General features: G+C 38.7%; 2 protein-coding genes across 3 annotated transcripts in view; one reads left to right on the plus strand and one right to left on the minus strand.

Moving 5' to 3' along the window:
- The window catches only part of LOC126330611 (tyrosine--tRNA ligase, mitochondrial), a 117,777-nt gene extending 100,817 nt beyond the window's left edge, over positions 1-16,960 (plus strand). The window contains exons 8-9 of the mRNA XM_049996377.1: positions 16,514-16,639; positions 16,826-16,960. Coding sequence (XP_049852334.1) covers positions 16,514-16,639; positions 16,826-16,863 — 164 coding nt within the window. The 3' untranslated portion in view covers positions 16,864-16,960. The remainder of the gene's footprint in view (positions 1-16,513; positions 16,640-16,825) is intronic.
- The window catches only part of LOC126330571 (coiled-coil domain-containing protein 40), a 356,717-nt gene continuing 351,963 nt past the window's right edge, over positions 16,025-20,778 (minus strand). For both annotated transcript variants that reach the window (XM_049996367.1, XM_049996369.1), the window contains 2 exons: positions 18,539-18,697; positions 16,025-17,277 (listed from right to left, as the gene is read on the minus strand). In XM_049996367.1, the coding sequence (XP_049852324.1) occupies positions 17,047-17,277; positions 18,539-18,697 (390 nt within the window). In that variant the 3' untranslated portion in view covers positions 16,025-17,046. The remainder of the gene's footprint in view (positions 17,278-18,538; positions 18,698-20,778) is intronic.

Consider the following 20,778-nt stretch of genomic DNA (forward strand, 5'->3'; position numbering starts at 1 on the left):
ATAGTAAACTGCAGGACTGTCTATAGAAGGGTCCCAGAACTGCTCTCATTAATAAATGGCCACGGTGCCCACATAGTACTACAGCTGGAAAGCTGGCTGAAACCAGATGTAAACAGTAATGAAATTATAAACTCAGATTGGAATGTATACCGCAGAGACAGGCTGGACAGTGAAGGGGGAGGCAAGTTTATGGTGATCAAAAGTGCAATAGTATCGAAGGAAATTGACGGAGATCCGAAATGTGAAATAATTTGGGTGAAGGTCACGGTTAAAGCAAGCTCAGACATGATAATTGGATGTCTCTATAGGCCCCCTGGCTCAGCAGCTGTTGCAGCTGAGCACTTGAAGGATAATTTGAAAAATATTTCGAGTAGATTTCCCCACCATGTTATAGTTCTGGGTGGAGATTTTAATTTGCCGGATATAGACTGGGAGACTCAAACGTTCATAACGGGTGGCAGGGACAAAGAATCCAGTAAATTACGTGCTTTATCTGAAAACTACCTTGAGCAGTTAAACAGAGAACCGACTCGTGGCAAACAGACCCGAACTATTTGAAACAGTTAACACAGAACAGGGAATCAGTGATCATAATGCAGTTACTGCATCGATGATTTCAGCCATAAATATAAATATTAAAAAAGGTAGGAAGATTTTTCTGTTTAGCAAAAGTGGAAAAAAGCAGATTTCAGAGTACTTGACAGTTCATCACAAAAGTTTTATCTCAAGTACAGATAGTGTTGAGGATCAGTGGACAAAGTTCAGAACCATCGTACAATATGCATTAGATGAGTATTTGCCAAGCAAGATTGAAAGAGATGGAAAAGAGCCACCGTGGTACAACAACAGAGTTAGAGATCTGCTACAGAAGCAAACGGAACTTCACAGTAAACATAAACATAGCCAAAGCCTTGCAGACAAATAAAAATTACACGAAGCGAAATGTAGTGTGAGGAGGGCTATGCGAGAGGCGTTCAATGAATTCAAAAGTAAAGTTCTATGTACTGACTTGGCAGAAAATCCTAAGAAATTTGGGTCTTATGTCAAAGCAGTAGGTGGATCCAAACAAAAAGTCCAGACACTATGTGACCATATGGTACTGAAACAGAGGATGACAAACTAAAGGCCGAAATACTAAATGTCTTTTTCCAAAGCTGTTTCATAGAAGAAGACAGCACTGTAGTTCCTTCTCTAGATTGACCACAGATGACAAAATAGTAGATATCGAAATATATGACAGAGGAATAGAAAAGCAATTAAAATCACTCAAAAGAGGAAAGGCCGCTGGACCTGATGGAATACCAGTTCAATTTTACACAGAGTACATGAAGGAACTTGCCCCCCTGCTTTCAGCGGTGTACTGTAGGTCTCTAGGAGAGCATAGCATTCCAAAACATTGTAAAAGGGCACAAGTCAACCCTGTTGTCAAGAAGGGACGTCAGACACATGTGCAGAACTATAGACCTATGTCTATAACATTGATCAGTTGTAGAATTTTGGAACACGTATTATGTTCGAGTATAATGACTAGAAATCTACTCAGTAGGAATCAACATGGGTTTCGAAAAAGACGATCGTGTAAAACCCAGCTCGCACTATTCGTCCACGAGACTCAGAGGGCCATAGACACGGATTCCCAGGTAGATGCCGTGTTTCTTGACTTCCACAAGGCATTTTATACAGTTCCCCACAGTCGTTTAATGAACAAAGTAAGAGCATATGGACTATCAGACCAATTGTGTGATTGGATTGAAGAGTTCCTAGATAACAGAACGCAGCATGTCATTCTCAATGGAGAAAAGTCTTCCAAAGTAAGATTGATTTCAGGTGTGCCGCAGGGGAGTGTCGTAGGACCATTGCAATTCACAGTATACATAAATGACCTTGTGGATGGCATCGGAAGTTCACTGAGGCTTTTTGCGGATGATGCTGTGGTATATCGAGAGGTTGTAACAATGGAAAATTGTGCTGAAATGCAGGAGGATCTTCAATGAATTGACGCATGGTGGAGGGAATGGCAATTGAATCTCAATGTAGACAAGTGTAATGTGCTGCAAATTCATAGAAAGAAAGATCCTTTATCATTTAGCTACAAGCAAGCAGTAAATTCCATAAATTATCTGGGAGTAGGCATTAGGCGCGATTTAAAATGGAATCTCCATATCGTCGGTAAAGCAGATGCCAGACTGAGATTCATTGGAAGAATCCTAAGGAAATGCAGTCCGAAAACAAAGGAAGTAGGTTACAGTACACTTATTCACCGGTGTGAGATCCGTACCAGATAGGGTTGATAGAAGAGATAGAAAAGCAGTCGTTACAGGATCATTTAGTGATCGCGAAATCGTTACGGAGATGATAGATAAACTCCAGTGTAAGACTCTGCACGAGTGATGCTCAGTAGCTTGGTACGGGCTTTTGTTAAAGTTTCGAGAACATATCTTCACCGAGGAGTCAAGCAGTATGTTGCTCCCTCCTACGTATATCTCGCGAAGAGACCATGAGGATAAAATCAGAGAGATTAGAGTCTACACAGAGGCATTCCGACACTCTTTCTTTCCACGAACAATACAAGACTGCAATAGAAGGGAGAACCGATAAAGGTACTCATGGTACCCTCCGCCACACACAATCAGGTGGCTTGCGGAGTATGGATGTGGATGTGGATGTAGATGTAGATGTAGATCGGAATACAAGATAAGGCATCGGCGTTGGCTCGTAGCTGTGATGGATCTGATAGTGATAATGGGAGGCCTGCAAACAATGCACAGCTTGTCCAGCATGGAAGATGAAGGATTAAATGAGTTACCAATGGATTGTGATCTGTAATTAAATGGAACTTAGAATCATAAAAGAAGACATGAAATTTCTTGAGGGCGAACACAATCACTAAAGCCTCCTTTTCAATCTGAGAATAGTGCTGCTGAGCAGGAGATAAAGTCTTAGAAGCGTAAGCAATGAGTCGTTCAGAGCTGTTCATATATTTGTGTGCCAAGACCATGCTGAGTAGCATCTGTAGCCGACACAAGATGCGAGCAGCTGAAAAGTGGGGTAGGGTAAAGCTTAGATTTAAGCAAAGTGAATGCTTGGTCACAAACTGGGAACCAGAAAAAGACACAGTTTTACACAAAAGTGCCTACAGGGGCTGAACAACAGTGGATGCATCTGGTAAAAACTTATGGTAGTATGCAGTTTCTTAATGGAGGTCGGCCTTGACAAAGCTGCAATTGCATCAACATGGTGACACAATGGCTTCATCCTTGTGCAAGAAATCTCAAAACCTAGTACTCGATTGATGGCAAGATTGCACTTGAGACCTGTAGACTTCAAAAGAGAAAACAAAACCATAGATTTGTATGATAGTCTTCAGTGAAAGAACCTGAAACCATGAGATTGTGCAGGTAATTGATTCAGTGGGGTACAAAAGCTCTCAGCTGTTCCAAAAAGCACTGAAAATTGTGGGCACACCAGCAATGCCAAAAGGCAAGCATTGATATTGATATTGATATAGGCCAATAGGTGTATTCGACAATGAGAAGGTGCTTAGCGACCTCATCCAAGGGGATAGTGGTGGCTGCCTAATAACTTTGCAAGAAACTTGTGAAGATAGCGCAAAGGGTATTTATCTATGATGGACAGTGCATTAATCGTGGCACTGACATTGCAGCAGAGGCGAAGCTTACCCATTGGCTTCATAACGATGATCAGTGGTATAGGCCATTTGCCGGAAGAAACAGGCCAAATGACATCGAGTGACATCAAATGGTCTAATTCAGCTTGACAGAGTTGCACAATGTTGAGAGGCACCTGCTGTGCCCCCCCCCCCCCCCCCCCCCAAATGAGGGCAGGTCGTAATGAGGGCCTCAAAATCAGCAGCACAGTCAAGCCCTGGGAAAACAGAGACAAAAACTCAGAGCAGAGAGACTCCAGTTGCCGATATGGAATCTTCGGTCTGGGAATGATCCACAACAAGGAATGTGAGAGTGTGAACAATAGATTTATAAAAGACAGTAGCAGAGGACTGACACAGGATTGGAATCTGCTGTTTATTGTAGCTAACCAAAGTTCTGTGAAACCTGCATGGGGGGAGGGGAGCGCAAGTCTACGTATGTTTACTAAAGTCATTGCAGCTCTTGTGTCCACTTGCATTTTTAGTGGTTTATTAAACACACACAAATCAATAAACAATTTGTTTGGGGAGGGTTGTCAATGTAGAGATAGATTTTATGTCTCTCGGTCCTACTGTGTCTGCCAAGGTGGAAGAGGAGTTTACACACTGATGTAGTGTATCCTTTCTTTTGACACTTGTTGCAAACAGCCCAATGCTTAGAGCACACAGCATACTCATGTTGGAGAAAGAGCAGTATGGGTAAGACGGGGGAGAGGGGGGGGGGGGGGGGGGCAGGCACGCAGTCACTGTTGCACTGTTGCGACCATAACCCACATTGCCCATGTGACACTGAGTCAAAGGTCGTACCATTGCAATGGCTTCCCCGTCACCCTGGACACTTGCAGCATGCCTAACAGGAGTAACTTCTGATACCTACCCCCTTGCAGCAATCTGATTGCACGCAGCTTGACACTTCAAGGAACTGTGCATCCACAAGTGTCAGATTCTCACATTGAAGTGCTTTTTGTGGACTTCCCTATCTGAGGCCATATGAATAATATCATCAAACTCGCCATGTGATTAGCATAGGATTCAAGATGGGTACTAATGGCAAATTTACAATGATGGCTCAACCCATGTAATTCTGCAGCCCAGGGTTTTTAAGATTGTTTTGGATGTTTCTAACTACATTAAAATTCTACAAACGTCACGGCAACATGCATTCTGTCACAGTAATAGGTTGAGAGAAGCTGGCCAATCCTTGAAAAGGCACAAGTTGGCAAAACAACTGATAAATGAACTACAAAAGTCAGGAAAGAAAGAAAGCCTTATGCAGTTTTAATGTGGAAATGTTCATTTAACTGTGTCTCGTAGGAGTCCCAACCTTCAGCTGATTCATCAAATGCTGGAAAGGGCAACAGTTGAACTGACAGGAGAGGAACCTACTGCAAACATGCAGATGTCAGTTGATTCAGAATGGTGGTAAGAACCTGCAGTTGTTTTGTGAAAACTTGCTGCTGGGCAGTGATACATTGGAGTATTTCTTCCATTGAAATGTTTATTGGGTGACTTAGCACTGACACCGACATATGGAGAAAATGTAACCCTCACTTGTTGACTAGTTTCTATAACAAGAACAAACACAATTTATGGAGCATAGTATTTCATAGAGAAACACATAAGATACAAGAAGTACAGGTTGTGTGTAGCATTGAATACGTTCACTAGACAACAGTAGTACAGGTTACAGAATTGACTGAGCACTTCTTTGCAATTAAATAAAACTGTTTCTGTGGTGGCTCACCAGAGCTATATTTAATTACATGAGGGTGTAATTATTATATCTGTATGCTAAAAATGTGTGTACCTTTTAGATATCATAGTAATATAGGTATAAAAACTATTCAGTGGACTACTATCAACCCTTTGGGATTATTGTATCTCAAGTAAAATTACGGTATGTTGAAAAATTACATGTCTTCAGGCTTACTTACTGTGTTAATTTTTTTTTTTTTTTAAATTGCAATTTTAGATATTCCCCACCTTTGGAAAAAGTGTTATAGATGGGTACCCTAACCTGGGGCCTCTGGTGTCCATGGGAAAGTGCTCTGCCAACTGAGCAATCCAAGCATGACTCACTACCCAAGAGTGTCATGCTAGAGCACTTGCACATGAAAGGCAAACATTATGGGTTCGAATCCCAGTCCAGCACACAGTTTTAATAATCTGAAATCTTATACCAATTGAGAGCTCAGAGCTCATCGTGATACTTTTTGATTGACAGATTGTGTATATACCTTGTCTGTTTTTAAAGCAATGATTTGTGTGGCCTTCTGCAGTCTCGTGCCACTCAGCACTTGTTAATTTGTCCCCCTTTATGAACAGTTTCTCATGTGAAGTGCAAGGGACTGCCCTTAACCTCTATCCCCTTCTCTGCTCTCTTTCAAAAGACCTTATTTCTGTTCAAAATCTGAGATGTGGAAGGGATTGAATTGAGGACCAAATGAAATGTAATGAAAAAAATTAAAATTCACTTGCATTAGTAAATAATTTAGGAATAAAAGTGACAATTCACAGAATAGAAGAGTTGACACACACACACACACACACACACACACACACACACACACACACACACACACACACACACCTGTGCCAGCTACATTGTGCCAGGCGAACATACAATATTGTGATTGCATTTTGTTAGGCAGATGGGAGTGAGGGGTTTTGTCGGGTGGATGTAGTACAGAGAGAAAGAGGCAGAAAGTGGGAGGAGAGGATGAAGTGGACTAGCTGGTAGCTCAAAGTGAGCGCCAGCAGGTGTGCACAATATGAGTGAGAGGTGCACAGTCTAGGAATATGACACAAGGGCACCAGAGCTACTGAGTTTGCGCAGCATATGATGAAAACAGTGTGAAGGTGTGGATTTGGAGGGGAACTATTCGGCAGAAGGTGTAGGTGCAGTGTGTTAGCACAGACTGAAGTTAGGAAGATTATGCAAGCAAAGGATGTGTTGCAGGAATATGTCCCATCTGCATAGTTCAGAAAAGCTGGAGGGAAGGATGTGTTGTGAAGCAGCCATTAAAGTTGAACATGTGCTCACCACCATGTTGTGCCACCAGATGGCCGACTCTGTTCTAGGCCAGAGTTTGGCATTGACCATTCGTTATGATGGTCAGCTGGATGGTAGTTATGCCCACATCAAATTCTGTGCAGAGCAGAGCTATTATATTATGGTTGCTTTCGTAGGTGGCGCTGCCTAGTGAATTCACAGGCTTTGATGCTCATATCTTGTATTCCTGGTCTGCACAATTGCTGCTGTCTCTTTCTCCTACATTCCTACTCTATACATTTGCTGCGCCTTCTGAGCCACCAGTTGCCCCTCTCCAACCCCTACTTCAATTTCCCACCTCTTTCTTTTCTACCCATCCTACCAAACATAACCTCTCACCCCAGCCCACCCATCAAACTGCAATCTTGCCATTGTGTTCTCAGCAGCACATTGTGTGTGTGTGTGTGTGTGTGTGTGTGTGAGAGAGAGAGAGAGAGAGAGAGAGAGAGAGAGAGAGTTGGGGGGGGGCACCTATGTTTCTTTTACGTTTTCATTTATTTTTCAGTGGCTGCCTTCGGTGAGTTGTATTCTTTACTCATTAATTATTCACAATCTGCCAGAACTGGAATAAAAGAAAAATAAGTAACTGGACATTTTCAGATAAGCAGCCAGATATTGAAAAAGTTTAAACATTAGGGAAAAAATCATTTTGTAAATATTCACTTGATATTTGTCTATTTACGTGCAAGAAATTTGAAAGGTGATAATACATGATGAAAATTCAAAAATGACTCGCATAACTTTCTTTTACATTTGCAAGTAACAAGTTTTGGCATTTTTTAATGTTGTGGCAGAGAGAACTTATGCAAAAGCTAAAGGCTAGAAACTGAAATATATTAAATATCCTTTTTTTCTTTAAGCTATCTCCAGTTGTGATAGGCCTTTATTCCACACCACTACTCGCTTGCAGAGACAGTAAATATTGGGTGATTTCATCTCAAATCATACAGGTCCCACACATCACCATTAAAGTTCTCATTCTCTGCACAAATTTTGAAAACTTCAAGAGGAGTAAGATTACAAACGAAGAACTTTTTTTACTTATCTTACTTATCTTGTTGTCTTTGTTGTTACTGGCTCAAAATCCTGTTGTGTGTAGAAGTACATTCATGCTGCTGAAAATTTTGATTTAACATTGTGGGTTCTTGTTGCACTAAATAACTGTTGAAGATTTGCCCGTTGCTATAAATATCATTTCATTTTATCACATTCGTATAAATCACACAGACTTTACTATTTTCACTTCTGTCACACCAAAAATTACATTTTTGTTGACAAGTTTAGCAAAATATGAGCATTTCCATCAGAGGCATGCCCACCACTCCCTACATTCTGCCCACCACTCCCTACATTCTGCGGTACTCACATTATTCCAAATAGTTTACAAAGCAAAAGAGTTTACAAAACAAAAGATGAATCATTGCTCAAATGTATCATTATTTTATAAATCAATCTAGAAATAAATTTAATAATTTCTGCAATTAATAATATGAATTTTAAGTGTGGCACAAATTTCGTAACCTCAATTATTTTTAAAAGAAGAGTAATTTCAACCATTAGTACACATCAATTGTAACACGTTAATTTCTTTTTATACATTTTAGTCTGAACTTTATAACCTCTATGTTGTGTTAAAAAATAAACTATTTTCATTTTATCTTAATTTTTGTAAATGGTATGGCCCTTTGAAAAATGTATATTTGTAAACAACTCTTAGAACAGTAGAGAGCAAAAAAATATATAACTAATAGACCAAAAATACTGGAGACCTGGCAGATGTTTTGTGTTAAAGCTCCCTCTTAGTGTGTTGAAATTTAGTTGACACCCACACTTGTGGGCTTCCTTTAACTTACAGATTTAAGGCGATAATGCGGAATATAAGTTAATTTTCCCAATTAAAAAACTTTGGAAAGTCACAGAATCTGATGTAATTACAAACAGTATCTTCTCTGTTCAGGCTATTTTCTATAACTAAAAATGTAAGAAATTGCATTTGTACAAGTTTTTACGAATTATTTCCTCGAAATCCCCCATCCGAAGACTTTTGAGAATTACGTGAAGTATTGTTTGGTTAATATGTTAGTACTCAGTGCAGACACAGTGGACAATATTTTTCTGTATAAAGTGTTAAACAATTTTCAACATTCTGCATACTTTGAATCAATGAATTTCTAGTGCACAATATGCATGTTGGCAACACTGTTTCCAGTGCTCTTCTGTTTATAACAAACAAGTGAGAACTTGCACATAAAACATTCTGCATTAAGTTTTGTGTTTGGTTTGAACTTTTTGTTAGATACAATGGTGGAAATACATTAGTGAAAGAGTGAGGTGTGTAGACTATGGAGGGGGGCAAAAAAAATTTAAAAGAGGTGCAAGAAAACACTTCACATTTGTAAATCTGTCAGAGGTATTGTAGAATTATCTTGGTCCTCAAGTAACAGTATTGGCAGCACATCGATTGTGCAGGAATTGCCACACTCACCACAAGAAGAAATTTAGTGGCAACCCACCCGAACAATCACCATCACCCGAATGTGAAACTTAAGAATACATATAGATGTTTTTCTTCCTGGATGTGAAGTTGTTGTTGCATTGAATGTTAGCATTGATGCAGTAGCCCCTACTATGTCCTCCGTTAAACGTCCAGAGAAATTGAAACAAGTTTTACACAAGCAACATCTTCAAAACTTTGTGAAGTGTTTAATGTAGGTGCAATTGGTGCAGAACCTGAAGATTGTGATATGTGCACAAAAAGTGATGTGTGGTTTCTAAACGTAAATACTGCTATCTCAGCAGCTACCAATATTGAGAAGATACATTTACTGACACCGATACCAGGTAGCAACTCTAAACAGCAGATACAGAAACACATACCCACTACCTCACAGTATTTTACTTCAAAAGCTCATAAAATAAAGAATGAGAAAGGTATTTGGGCATGCCCAGGTCCTTACTATGGGCATCCATTGCAAGATGGTATGCTCACTGTTGCTCTGGAATATGACAAGATGACAAAAGATTGCAGCAGGCAAAATCCTAATCGGTCCGATATTATTTCTGTTACTGAAAATGGTGAAAAATTTAAAAAGGTAAAAAGATTTATGACAAGATCAATAAGAGAAGCCTATCTCCAAATGAAAAAGGAGAACCTGAATTTAAAAACTGGTCTCACTAAATTCTATTCCTTACGATCAAAATTGGTAAAATGCCAGCCAGCAAAGGAAGTATGCACATGTATGTACTGCACTAATTTGAAACTTGTTAGTTTTGCAGCAAGCAGTGTCACAGGAAGTAAGTACACACAGACAGACTAGATGCTTTTGTGTATATGTCAAGAGCCACAAGATAAATGTTGGTTGCAGGAGTGTGCAATGTGTCCTGGTGCTGAAGTGATGACTGTTGAAGCTTTACACCTTCAGGATACTGACAGTGATGTGGCCTATGCATTGTGGAGGAGAGTTGGTGAAGAACTCAGAAGAGCCAGAGAAGTTTGTTAAAGGGATTAGGCACTGGGTCATGTAAGGAATAGCTCATCATCATATCTGGAGGATTCAGAGAAGGGCCATAGCAGAAGCAAAATGAGCCACATCCCAGAATACTGACACATTAGTTCTTCATATTGATTTTGCTGAGAACTAGTCTGCTGCTTTTCAGTGCAAAATTCAAAGTTACCACTGGCTCACATCACAGGTATCAATATTCACATGTGTTGCTTTCTTCCTTGGAACATTACATTGTTTTGCTATTGTCAGTGATGATCCCATTCAGGACAGTGCACATGCACTGTCAGCATGATACTTGATGATATAGCATCCAGAGGCCATGCATTTCATACCTAAACATGTGTATGTGACTGATGGTGGAGCATCATCAAGCTTTCAGCTGTATGAGCTTGGTCAACACTGTAGTACACAAATTAAAACAAAAAAATGGATATTTTCAGCAACAGTTCACGGAAAAACATGTGATGGGGTAGGAGGTCCCTGCAAACATCTTGCAACAAGATTTAATATCCAGCAAGAAGCTGTTGGTGCTATAAGAGATTCTACTGGATTTGTACACACCATATCAAAGTAGTATCAAACATGAAATTCTTAATTCTAAATGAAAGTAATTTGAGGGGGATTCCGTTTTAAAAAAGAGAGGAGAGTGATCTGCTATGAAGCCTGTGGTAATAAGTGTGTCTCATGAGATGCAAGATATAACTGCCTCCTTTATGACACCTCATGGTCCTGCTAATGCTTTCAAATGGCTGTCATCAAAAGATCAGTGTGCAGTTCCCATTTCCCAAGTACTGCTCTTGTTGGATTATCCTTGTCCATGTGCAAATTCAACTTGGTTATACAAGTTCAATGAGAAGCAAATGATAAATAAATCTTTTCAACAGTACTGTGCTGATTGGTACATTGTTGGCAATTTTAATTCGTGGAAAGTAATGAAGAAGCAAAATCATGAAGAAGACAATAATAATTTGTGAATAATATCATAAAAAGAAAAATGGGTGTAAAATCTCATTTTTGTTATAAAATGCTTTCAAACAAAATTATGAATTGTTTTCCCACTCACTTCCAATGTTGTAAAGTAATTATTTTGATTAAGAAATAACATTTTTGCACATAACATTTACTTAAAATCAATGCTTAATTGAAATATTTAAGTGACCTTGACCTTGAAAGTAGAGCTAGGTGTACCTAAAATATTTCTCACATTTTGTACAGGAACGTATTGCCCACTCTGGTTGTACATTCCCTAAGTAGAATTTGGAGAAAATAATTATTAAATAACAAAAAAATATTGGATTCTTTGATCTGTATGCACAAATATTTTGACAGTTTAAGAATTTCATCCATGAATCTAATAGATGATAGTATCCTTCCACTTTATCATTTCTCAAGACAGTTAACATTTCCTATTTTCAAAACATAAATTTTAAATTCGCAAAAAATTTCAAATTTTCATAGTTTATTTTTTAAAAAAAGAACCTTTATAAGGGTGTATGAATTAATGATATTAATCATGTCTCATAGTATTGGAAACAAAGTATTTATTGAAAATAAATTCAGATCTCTATCACTTTAGGTTTCTTTATTTCAGTTTTTCAATTTCCCCTTTCATTACATTTTCACAAATACTCTCATTTAGAGAGATCTGTAGTGTTTTCACAAATCATCAGAAAATCAAAATATGTAGTTTTGGAGAGGTATCATGTGGGACTTTAACATACATTTTTTTCAGCAAACTTTGAAATAGTGATGTGACACATTTACTCTTGATCTGTATGATTTGAGATGAAATCGCCCTATTTCGAAACTCTCACTTGTCAGTCAAGGAACCATACAAAAAGATGCTGTTTACTCATTTACCTCAAGAGAAATAGTGAAATATGTTTGTTGATTACTCAAATGTTTCATCTGGAGTCAATGAAAGTTATTTTGTGCAGAATAAACTATTATTTCATTAACATAATTCAGTACTTTTTTTTCTCCTTCTGAAAACTGTAGGCTTTATGTACCATCTTTCAACCTTAAATCCTTGATTTACCCTAATTAGATTTCACTTCTCTTGAGTCCTGTTATTCACAGACTGATTATATAAGATTTGCTTGGTCACTATTGGTGATTATTTTTATTTAGAATTGGAGAAATGGAGGGACAATATCAAGGACCAAATGAAACAGAATGAAAGCAATTAAAATTGACTTACATTAGGGTTACATCCAAAATCCATCATGGTCACTGAGAGTTGGGTGCCATTCCTTTTAAATGCATTTCAGCCCTACTAGTAAAGATAAGGTGAAAGAGAAACACATAACTCAGTATTATCAGGTAATTAGCTAGTTGTATAATAAGATTAAAGAGTTTAGACATTAGGGGAAAAATCAAATTGTAAGTCTTCATACGGCATTTGCCCATTTATCTGAAAGGAGACAATAAATGACGTGTAATTAAAAATGACACACAATTCGTTTTTAGCATTATATCATGTCCTAGTTCTACTTCTTCCTGGGTCGGGTTGTGAACAAGAATCTCCATCATTATCTCTCTCTCCACCACTTCTCTCCATTGTTAAGTACATCTTGTGGTTTTCTTCCCCTCTTCTCTGTGGATGCCCTCACTGTATCTAGCTCTTTCTGGGTCTTCCTCGTGGTCTCTCCTGGAAACCTTTTAGTAAATCCCCCACCCTCCCAACTTTGCCATCTCGTATTTTCATCATGTAGCCTTGCCACTTCAACTTTATTTCCCCACCCATTTTCTGACCTCTTCATTTCTGGTTTTAATCTTCCGGTTTTAATCTTTTTGTAGCGCCCTTATACTTCATGAAAATTTCATCGCTGCCACTGCCATTCCGCTCCCTTTCCTTTCTGTTGTTATCCATGTATGAGATGCATATTCAGGTTCATAATAGTTTCAAAATACAAGGTAATTATGAAGTCCATGAAACTTTTTTTAATTAGTATAGATAAATGGCTAAGTATAACGTAAAAAAATAATACAGTTGCCAATCAACAGTACGTGTGCAAACAGTTTTCTGGGGTGAGTTTTGCAAGACACCACCAGTTTACAACAGCACAAGAAATTTTATGATTATGTTTATTCAATGCAGAATGTTCAGGGTAATGGGGAATGTCAGAAAAGACAGATGCCATGTGAGGGATATTCAGTTAATTGTTCTGTGCTGAGACCAACAAGGCAGTCTATGGACCCTTCATCTTTGCTGAGGGTACTGTAAATAGTAATACCTATCTCAACATGGTGCAATTGTGGCTCATTTCATCTTTCAGCAAGAGAGCACTCATCCACATTCCCACAATTGCATATGAGATTGCGTGAATGAGATGCAGCCATGTCATAGGATAGGCCATGTTGCTCCAGTGACCTGGCACTACGCGTGTAGCCACCGTCTTGGGATTTTTTTCTTGTGGGGTTACATCAAGGACAGTGTTTATTTTCTGCCTCTACCACAGAACCTTGAAGACTTGCGACATCACATTGCAGCAGTTGTTCTTACGGTCACTGCAGGTATGTAGGGTTGGGTAAGGGCAGAATTGGACTACCAATTGGGCATGTCCTGTGTGACGAAGAGTGGGCACACACAACATTTATAAACATTGTGAGCACCACTCTGAGAATTTGACTTTCGTATACTGTATCATTTCTTACATTGCTCATGGACATTTATCTGCAGTCACTCTATGAAATGTTTCATGGACTTTATACACTGTTCAGTCCCATTAATGTGACGAACTATAAAAAATCTGAATAAGCCCTTCTGCAGCACGGACCACTGCGAGGAGGAGAATCAGTGAGGTTCTGGAAGATACCAACAGGCATGTGGAGCTAAGTTTCTTGGTTAAGGATCCATGGTGGTCCCACAGATTCTCAGTTGGGTTTAAATCCAGATTGTTTGGTGGTCAGGAGAGTACGGTAAATTCATCCAGGTTCTCCTTGAACCACACACGTACACTGCAAGCTGTGTCACATATTGCAGTGTTGTGCTGATAGATGCCATTGTCACAAAGAAAAACAGTCATTGTGCCAAGGAAAAATAGACTGCATGTAGTGGTGAACATGGTCCCCATGGATAGATGCATGAACCTGGCACCTGCTGCAGAGGCCTGTACACAGCAAAGTTCACTGAACAGTCATTGGGAAGATATTTTTGGTAGCCCCTTGGTTCATCTGGGCTGTCAGTTGGTCAACAATTGGAAATCTATTCACCTGTAGAGATCTCTGCAGCTCTTGTTCACACACACTTGTTACACACTTTGAAATGGCCCATGGTGCACCACAGTTGCCTCGGCATCAGTTTTGGATAGCGCCATTTTACCATGTATGATATACTTAAACCACAGCAGCAGACGAACATTTTGCAAACTTAGCCATTTCAGAAATGCTTGCTCTCTTGGCCCCAAAGCCAATTTGGACATTGGCTAAATCATTCTGCTTCCACATTATAACAAAGACCTCACTGTTTAGTGCATCCCCCCAACATGCTTTGTGTACCCTCCACTGCCAGTTCTGCCACCTGCTGTTTGTGAGTAGTTATAGCACAATGAAGTCGAACATAGGCAGTGATCACAGTAATGTGACTGGACTGTGTAATTACCATTTAGAAATTTTGTACATTTCTTTGGGACATCTCTGATCCACAGAACACCTCTTACAGTTCGGCAGAAGTTGTTTGCTGTTGCATTTTCCCAAATTTATTTGCTATCCTGCCATCACACTTCTTAAGTACTTGAAACTTTTGGTTGTCATCACTATTGTTTTTCTCTTCTCAGTGCTTAATCCTATCCCAAATTTTTCTCTCTCTTGGTTCCATACACATACTTGTAATTTGTTATTACCCTGTATTACTATGACATCTGCAAACAACATGGCTTTTGCTGCATCTCTTCCTGATTTCTGTTTAATATTCTGTTGAGTTTTGTCCATGACTACGATGAATAATATGAGGTACAGCGCACTTCCACACTGTAGAATGGTTTCAACTGGGAACAGTTTTGTTTCTCCTATACCAGTCTTCAATCTCTAGCACAATTTTGTAGCTTTTATCATTTGCACATCTACTTTACTAAGTTGTTCATCATTTATGTTTCGCAACCTGAATGTTGAGACATGCTCTCATTGGCTTTCTCAATATCAATAAATGTCATTGTCTTGTCCTTTCCAGTTCCCATCTTTTATCCACCAAATGTCTTAATGTAAGATTAGGTCAAACATTGATCTGTCTGTCTTCAAAATATACTCTTTTTCCTTCTAGTTTCATTTCGTTCTTTCTTCTAACAATCTCATTAAGATCTAAGCTACATGCACATTAAGAGTGATCTTTGTAGTTATTATATTCCTTCTCATTGCCTTTCTTAAATATGGGGAAAATTGACTCTCTGGCTCTCTTCTGAGATTTCTTTCCTGTTCCACTTCATTCTAAATACTCTATATGGCCATTGTAACATTAATGGTCCTAATGCTTTTATTATTTCTGTGGGCACCTCATACCCTCCTGCTGCTTCACCATACTTCAATCTTGCATATGCTCTAATAATAATCAGTCTGTTAAGGACATATTAAATCGACCTTAATATGAGATGAGTAGTGATGATTATTGGTAATAATATACAACTATTGATAAAAAATAGGAAAAGAAAGAAAAGTCTCAACAACAAGTCAGTCATGATATTTGAACAAGTGGAGAAGAGAGAAAGGAAGTAATTCACAACCAGCAGGAGAAATACTACTGTCAACTGTGATAAAGGGGTACTGAAACACTCATGTTAAAAATTAATGCACAAAGTAATGAAATTTTGAGCTATAAGAAAATATGGTTCTTATTTTCACTTAATTTGCAGTTCATTTTTCATTCCAAAGTTTCTACTTTGTTTTTACAAGATTTAAGATAATGGAACCTTTTTTTGTATATAATTGGTGTAATTAATAGTGAAAAGATACTTCATGAACTGTATATAACAGTTGTCTATTACTACTGTGGTTTTATGTCACCACTTCAGCAGATAATTATGAATTTTTCCAGAATATCATCGTACTTTTTTAAGCTTAAGGAGTAAATTAAGATAGTTAGCAGGCATAATGTGTTTCACTGTTATTATTGTTAGGGTAACTTAATAGTGAAGGCAACAAAAAAACTTCATACTGTTAATGTAAGATCTGTTCTTAATCATTTACAGCCCTAAATCAACATTGTATTTTAACAGAGAAAGCTAATAACAATTGTTTTGTAACATGAGCTGTTTTATTTTGGTAAAGGAAATGTTTTTAAATTTTATTTCATAGATGATGCTGCAAGAATTATATCAGCAGGTGGTTTCTATGTGAATCAACAAAGATGTACAAATTTAAGTGAAGTTTTAACTTTGGGCACTCATATATTGCTCAATAACATTACACTTCTTCGTGTTGGTGAGTAGAAAATCTATAATGTCTTAAGTGGCCTTTGTATATGATGTTAAAGTGATTCACTGTGAATTTACTCATGTATTCCAATAAAGCTTGAAACAATCCTCGTATTTTATTGTTTTGTATCTATTATACACTATGATACTAATGCAGCCTTGTTAATAGTTTTACATGACTTGCCTGTTTCAGGGAAGAGGAAGTATTTTGTCGTAAAGTGGAAGATCTGAAGCAAAGTTGGGCATTCATTATGGTGTGAATCTTTTAGAACTGAAAACATTTGATTATTTTTTAAAGCTAAATAAAGTTTTTTGCTAATACTTTTAATCACTAGCAGTTAATGGCCCTAATGTAATGTGATGCTGTTCTTTCCTATAAAAAAGTTCATAAAGCTTGATCTTGCAGCACAAGTTTTAGGACTGTAACCTAAGTGTATTAAGTACTTTGGTGAGATCATAATGAAGAGCAGGAAAGTCTGATAGCAGTGATTCAACAACAGATATGAGATCTGTATTTATAGATTTTTGCCTTTGTGTCTCTGCATCCAAAGCATGTTCTGTGCGATATAGTAGGCGATGTTTACCAGCCTTGACATCACCAAACATTTTGGCCTTCCTCTGCCGTCGCACCAACAATTCCAGATTCTGTAGAATGAAATAAGTTGCTATAGTACAGGTCAGTGACCACTTAAGCATAGAAGTAAAAAATGTACCCAAAACAGCTTTGTCTACATTGCAATACATATAATAAAAACAAATAAAATAAACAAGGAATGTGTATACCTGTCGGTGTAACTGAATGTATCGTTACAGTATGACGTCTCTCGTAACTTGGTGCTCTGTATGAGTTAGGGAAGTATATACAATACGTAAAGGGAGAAAATAACACTACACAGCAGCAATTGTTCCGTAGTTATAAGGTCTGTACTGCTGTTACAAGTAATTTTACACTGTTAGCTTTTATTGAGATGCAATAAATACAGGGTGTTTCAAAATGATTTACTTGAATTCCCCAGGCGAATATCTCCTACACGAACAAGAAGTGGGGTAAATTATACCTTATACATAGAAATTAAAATTTACCTTGACACAATTGTCTGTTCATGTGGTTGCCATTAGGGGTCCCCAGGGTGCAGCTATCTCACAAGCTTGTTCGTTACACATTTCTGAGAACATGCTGAAAATTTTAAAGCACCACCATACAGCCACCTGCATGTAAGAACATTTATTAACAATGAGCTACTTAAACGATGTATTGGCCATAAGGGACTTATGGATCTTACACTGCAACAGTCTCCTCCAAGGTCACTTGATCTAATGTTATATGATTTTGAGGTGTGTGTGTGTGTGTGTGTGTGTGTGTGTGTGTTTGAAACACTCCATCCCATGATTTTCCTAAATCGCTTCAGGTAAATGCCATGATGGTTCCTTTCAAAAGGCACAGCTGACTTCCTTCCCCATCCTTCCTTATCCGATGGGACCTCGCTATTTAATTCCTTCCCCCAAACCAATCAACCAATCAGGAGTAATTCGAGACATGCTTCACACTTGCAAATGTATGCAATGAGTCTATCATCTGGATGGGTGTAAGTCTATTTGGGGGGAGGGGGGGACACATTGAATATTTATGAAAGGTACATGAACACTTTGATCCTAAACAAAATTGTAAAAAGTACCCAAAGGTTGTACATGCATGCATGTAAAAGATATGCCTTTGTAAATGAAAATATAAAGTTTGTAGCCATATGCATAATTAAAAATTTACCCAAAATTTCTAGCTTCATTTATGAAGAAGATATAGTCTTTGAAACTGGATGAATCTTTAGAACCACTTTGTCTAATTTAAAATTCTAGGTTAGATGCTAACTGTTTCATCTCTATTACAATACTAGTTAAATAAGTTTACCTGATGCTTTTGTAGTTGACCATCCTGCAGCTGTTTGTCAATTTGCTGGGTCACCTCCTCCAACTGCTTTAATTGTGCTTGCTTCTCTGTCAGCCTTTGGAGAACATCCTCATGTCGTTTCTTTCTTTCTATGACAGTACGTTCAGCATGTCGTGTTTCCTGATAGGAACAGTGAATGCAAGACTCTAGAGAAGAAGCATTGCCATTTAGTTAATGTGCTTATCAATTTGGAATTCCCAAGCACAATTCTAAAGGAAACTTTTGATAACTGTATCATATACAGTGACTTTTGGACAACTCAATAAATGTTTCAATTACTGGATAATATTAACAATCAGATCTCTTGATGCACTTGCAATTTATGAGGCAAACTTGAAGGCAAGTAGCACTGAAAACAGTTTGGCCTAACACCATTCAAAAAATTTCCCAATATGCTTAACAAAATATATGATGAATGAGAAAATTTAGGAGAAATTATCTCGACAGAAAATGATGCCAGAGTTAGGATTTACATTGTCCAATCACCTTGAAAAGCTAAAACCAACTGAAGCAACCTATCTGCAAATGACAATGCCCAAATTCTTTTTAACAAGAATCTGGCATTTGACTGTGAGTAAATAGACACACTTTAAAATGATTACACTATCCACCATGTTGATATAACAATAAATTAATACACTGAGTGATGGTAGAACTGTAATGACTGCATACAGGCATGAACATTGTTTGGTACAGTGTAAACACATTAACAGACATAACAGAGCCTTTCTGATGAGTGGCTCTTTTTGAAGTTATTGAAGAGTTAGGTTCACAGTACATAGTTCCAGTAGACAGGACAGTTAACATACCATGTGTGATACCACAACAATGCTGTGGTTGGTCACTACTGTATCTTGCACAGGAAGTTGGCTGTTAGGTGTATGGCCTACATCCCATGCCACAGGATTTATAACAATGGCAGTCTCCTTCTCTGCAAATGTTCCCTTTTATTTTGTTCCATTCACACAAACTGATTATGTTCGTCAGAGAGAGCAGTGATAGCATGATACTTTGCAGACACTGGAAAGGCTTATTACCAGCCAGGAATTTTGCAGCCATTTATATGATGAAGGCAAAATCTAAACCGATATTAATAGGCTGTGAGAGAGAATAATGGTAACCTGGAATATAAGAAATCAAGAGGAGGATACCAAAAATAGAAAGAAGCTTAAAACATCATTTTCCTGAAGTGATTGGCTACAGAAAAAACCTAAATTCACATTTGGAAAATTCAGAATGGAATGTAACAACATTATGAAAAGGAAACTTGGTACTCACTGTATAGCAGAGATGCTGAGATGCCGTGAGGCACAACAAAAAGACTCACAAATAAGCTTTTGGCCAATGAGGCCTTTGTCAAAAATAGACCACCCACACACACACACACACACACACACACACACACACACACACAACTGCAGTTTCTGGCAGTTGAAGCCATACTGTCAGCAGCAGCAGCAGTGCATGATGGGAGTGGCAACTGGGTGGGGGTAAGGAGTAGGCTGGGAAGGGGAAGGGGAGGGATAGCAGGGTAGATATGGGGGACATCATCCCACCACCACCTACTCCAGTCTTTCTAACCCATCAAAGACAGTGCTACCTGTGAAACCAGTCACATGATCTACAAGCTAAGCTGCAACCACTGTGCTGCATTCTATGTGGGCATGAAAAGCAACGAGCTGTCTGTTCGCATTGAATGGCCACCGACAAACTGTGGCCAAGATACAAGTGGGCTACCCTGATGCTGAGCAAACTGCCCAACACGACATCCTTCATTACAATGGCCTTCATTTCAATGGCCTTCCCACCAACACCAGCTTTTCTGAAATGTGCAGGTGGGAACTCTCCCTGCAATATATCATATGCTCTTGTAACCCTCCTGACCTCAAAACCTCTGGTAGTCATTATACTCAGCCATCCAGCCCCTTCCCTGTTTCCATTCCAGCACTACACAGCCCTCATTCCACCAACACACACAGTCTTTTTACTTTTCTCCTTTTCCACTACCCCCCACCCACCCCCTGCCCCCACCCTCCACCTCTCCCCTGCCGTCCGTCTAAGCTCCTGACTGTACCTAGCTATCCTAACCTCTCTCCATCTCGTTCTTGCGCGCTCCTCAGTAGCACTCCACTGCCCTCCCAACCCTACCCTACTATCCCCCCCCCCTTCCCTACTATCCCTCCCCCCCACCTAGCCACCAC

This window comes from Schistocerca gregaria, chromosome 2 (genome assembly GCF_023897955.1).
Source record: "Schistocerca gregaria isolate iqSchGreg1 chromosome 2, iqSchGreg1.2, whole genome shotgun sequence".
Taxonomy (NCBI): Eukaryota; Metazoa; Arthropoda; class Insecta; order Orthoptera; family Acrididae; genus Schistocerca; species Schistocerca gregaria.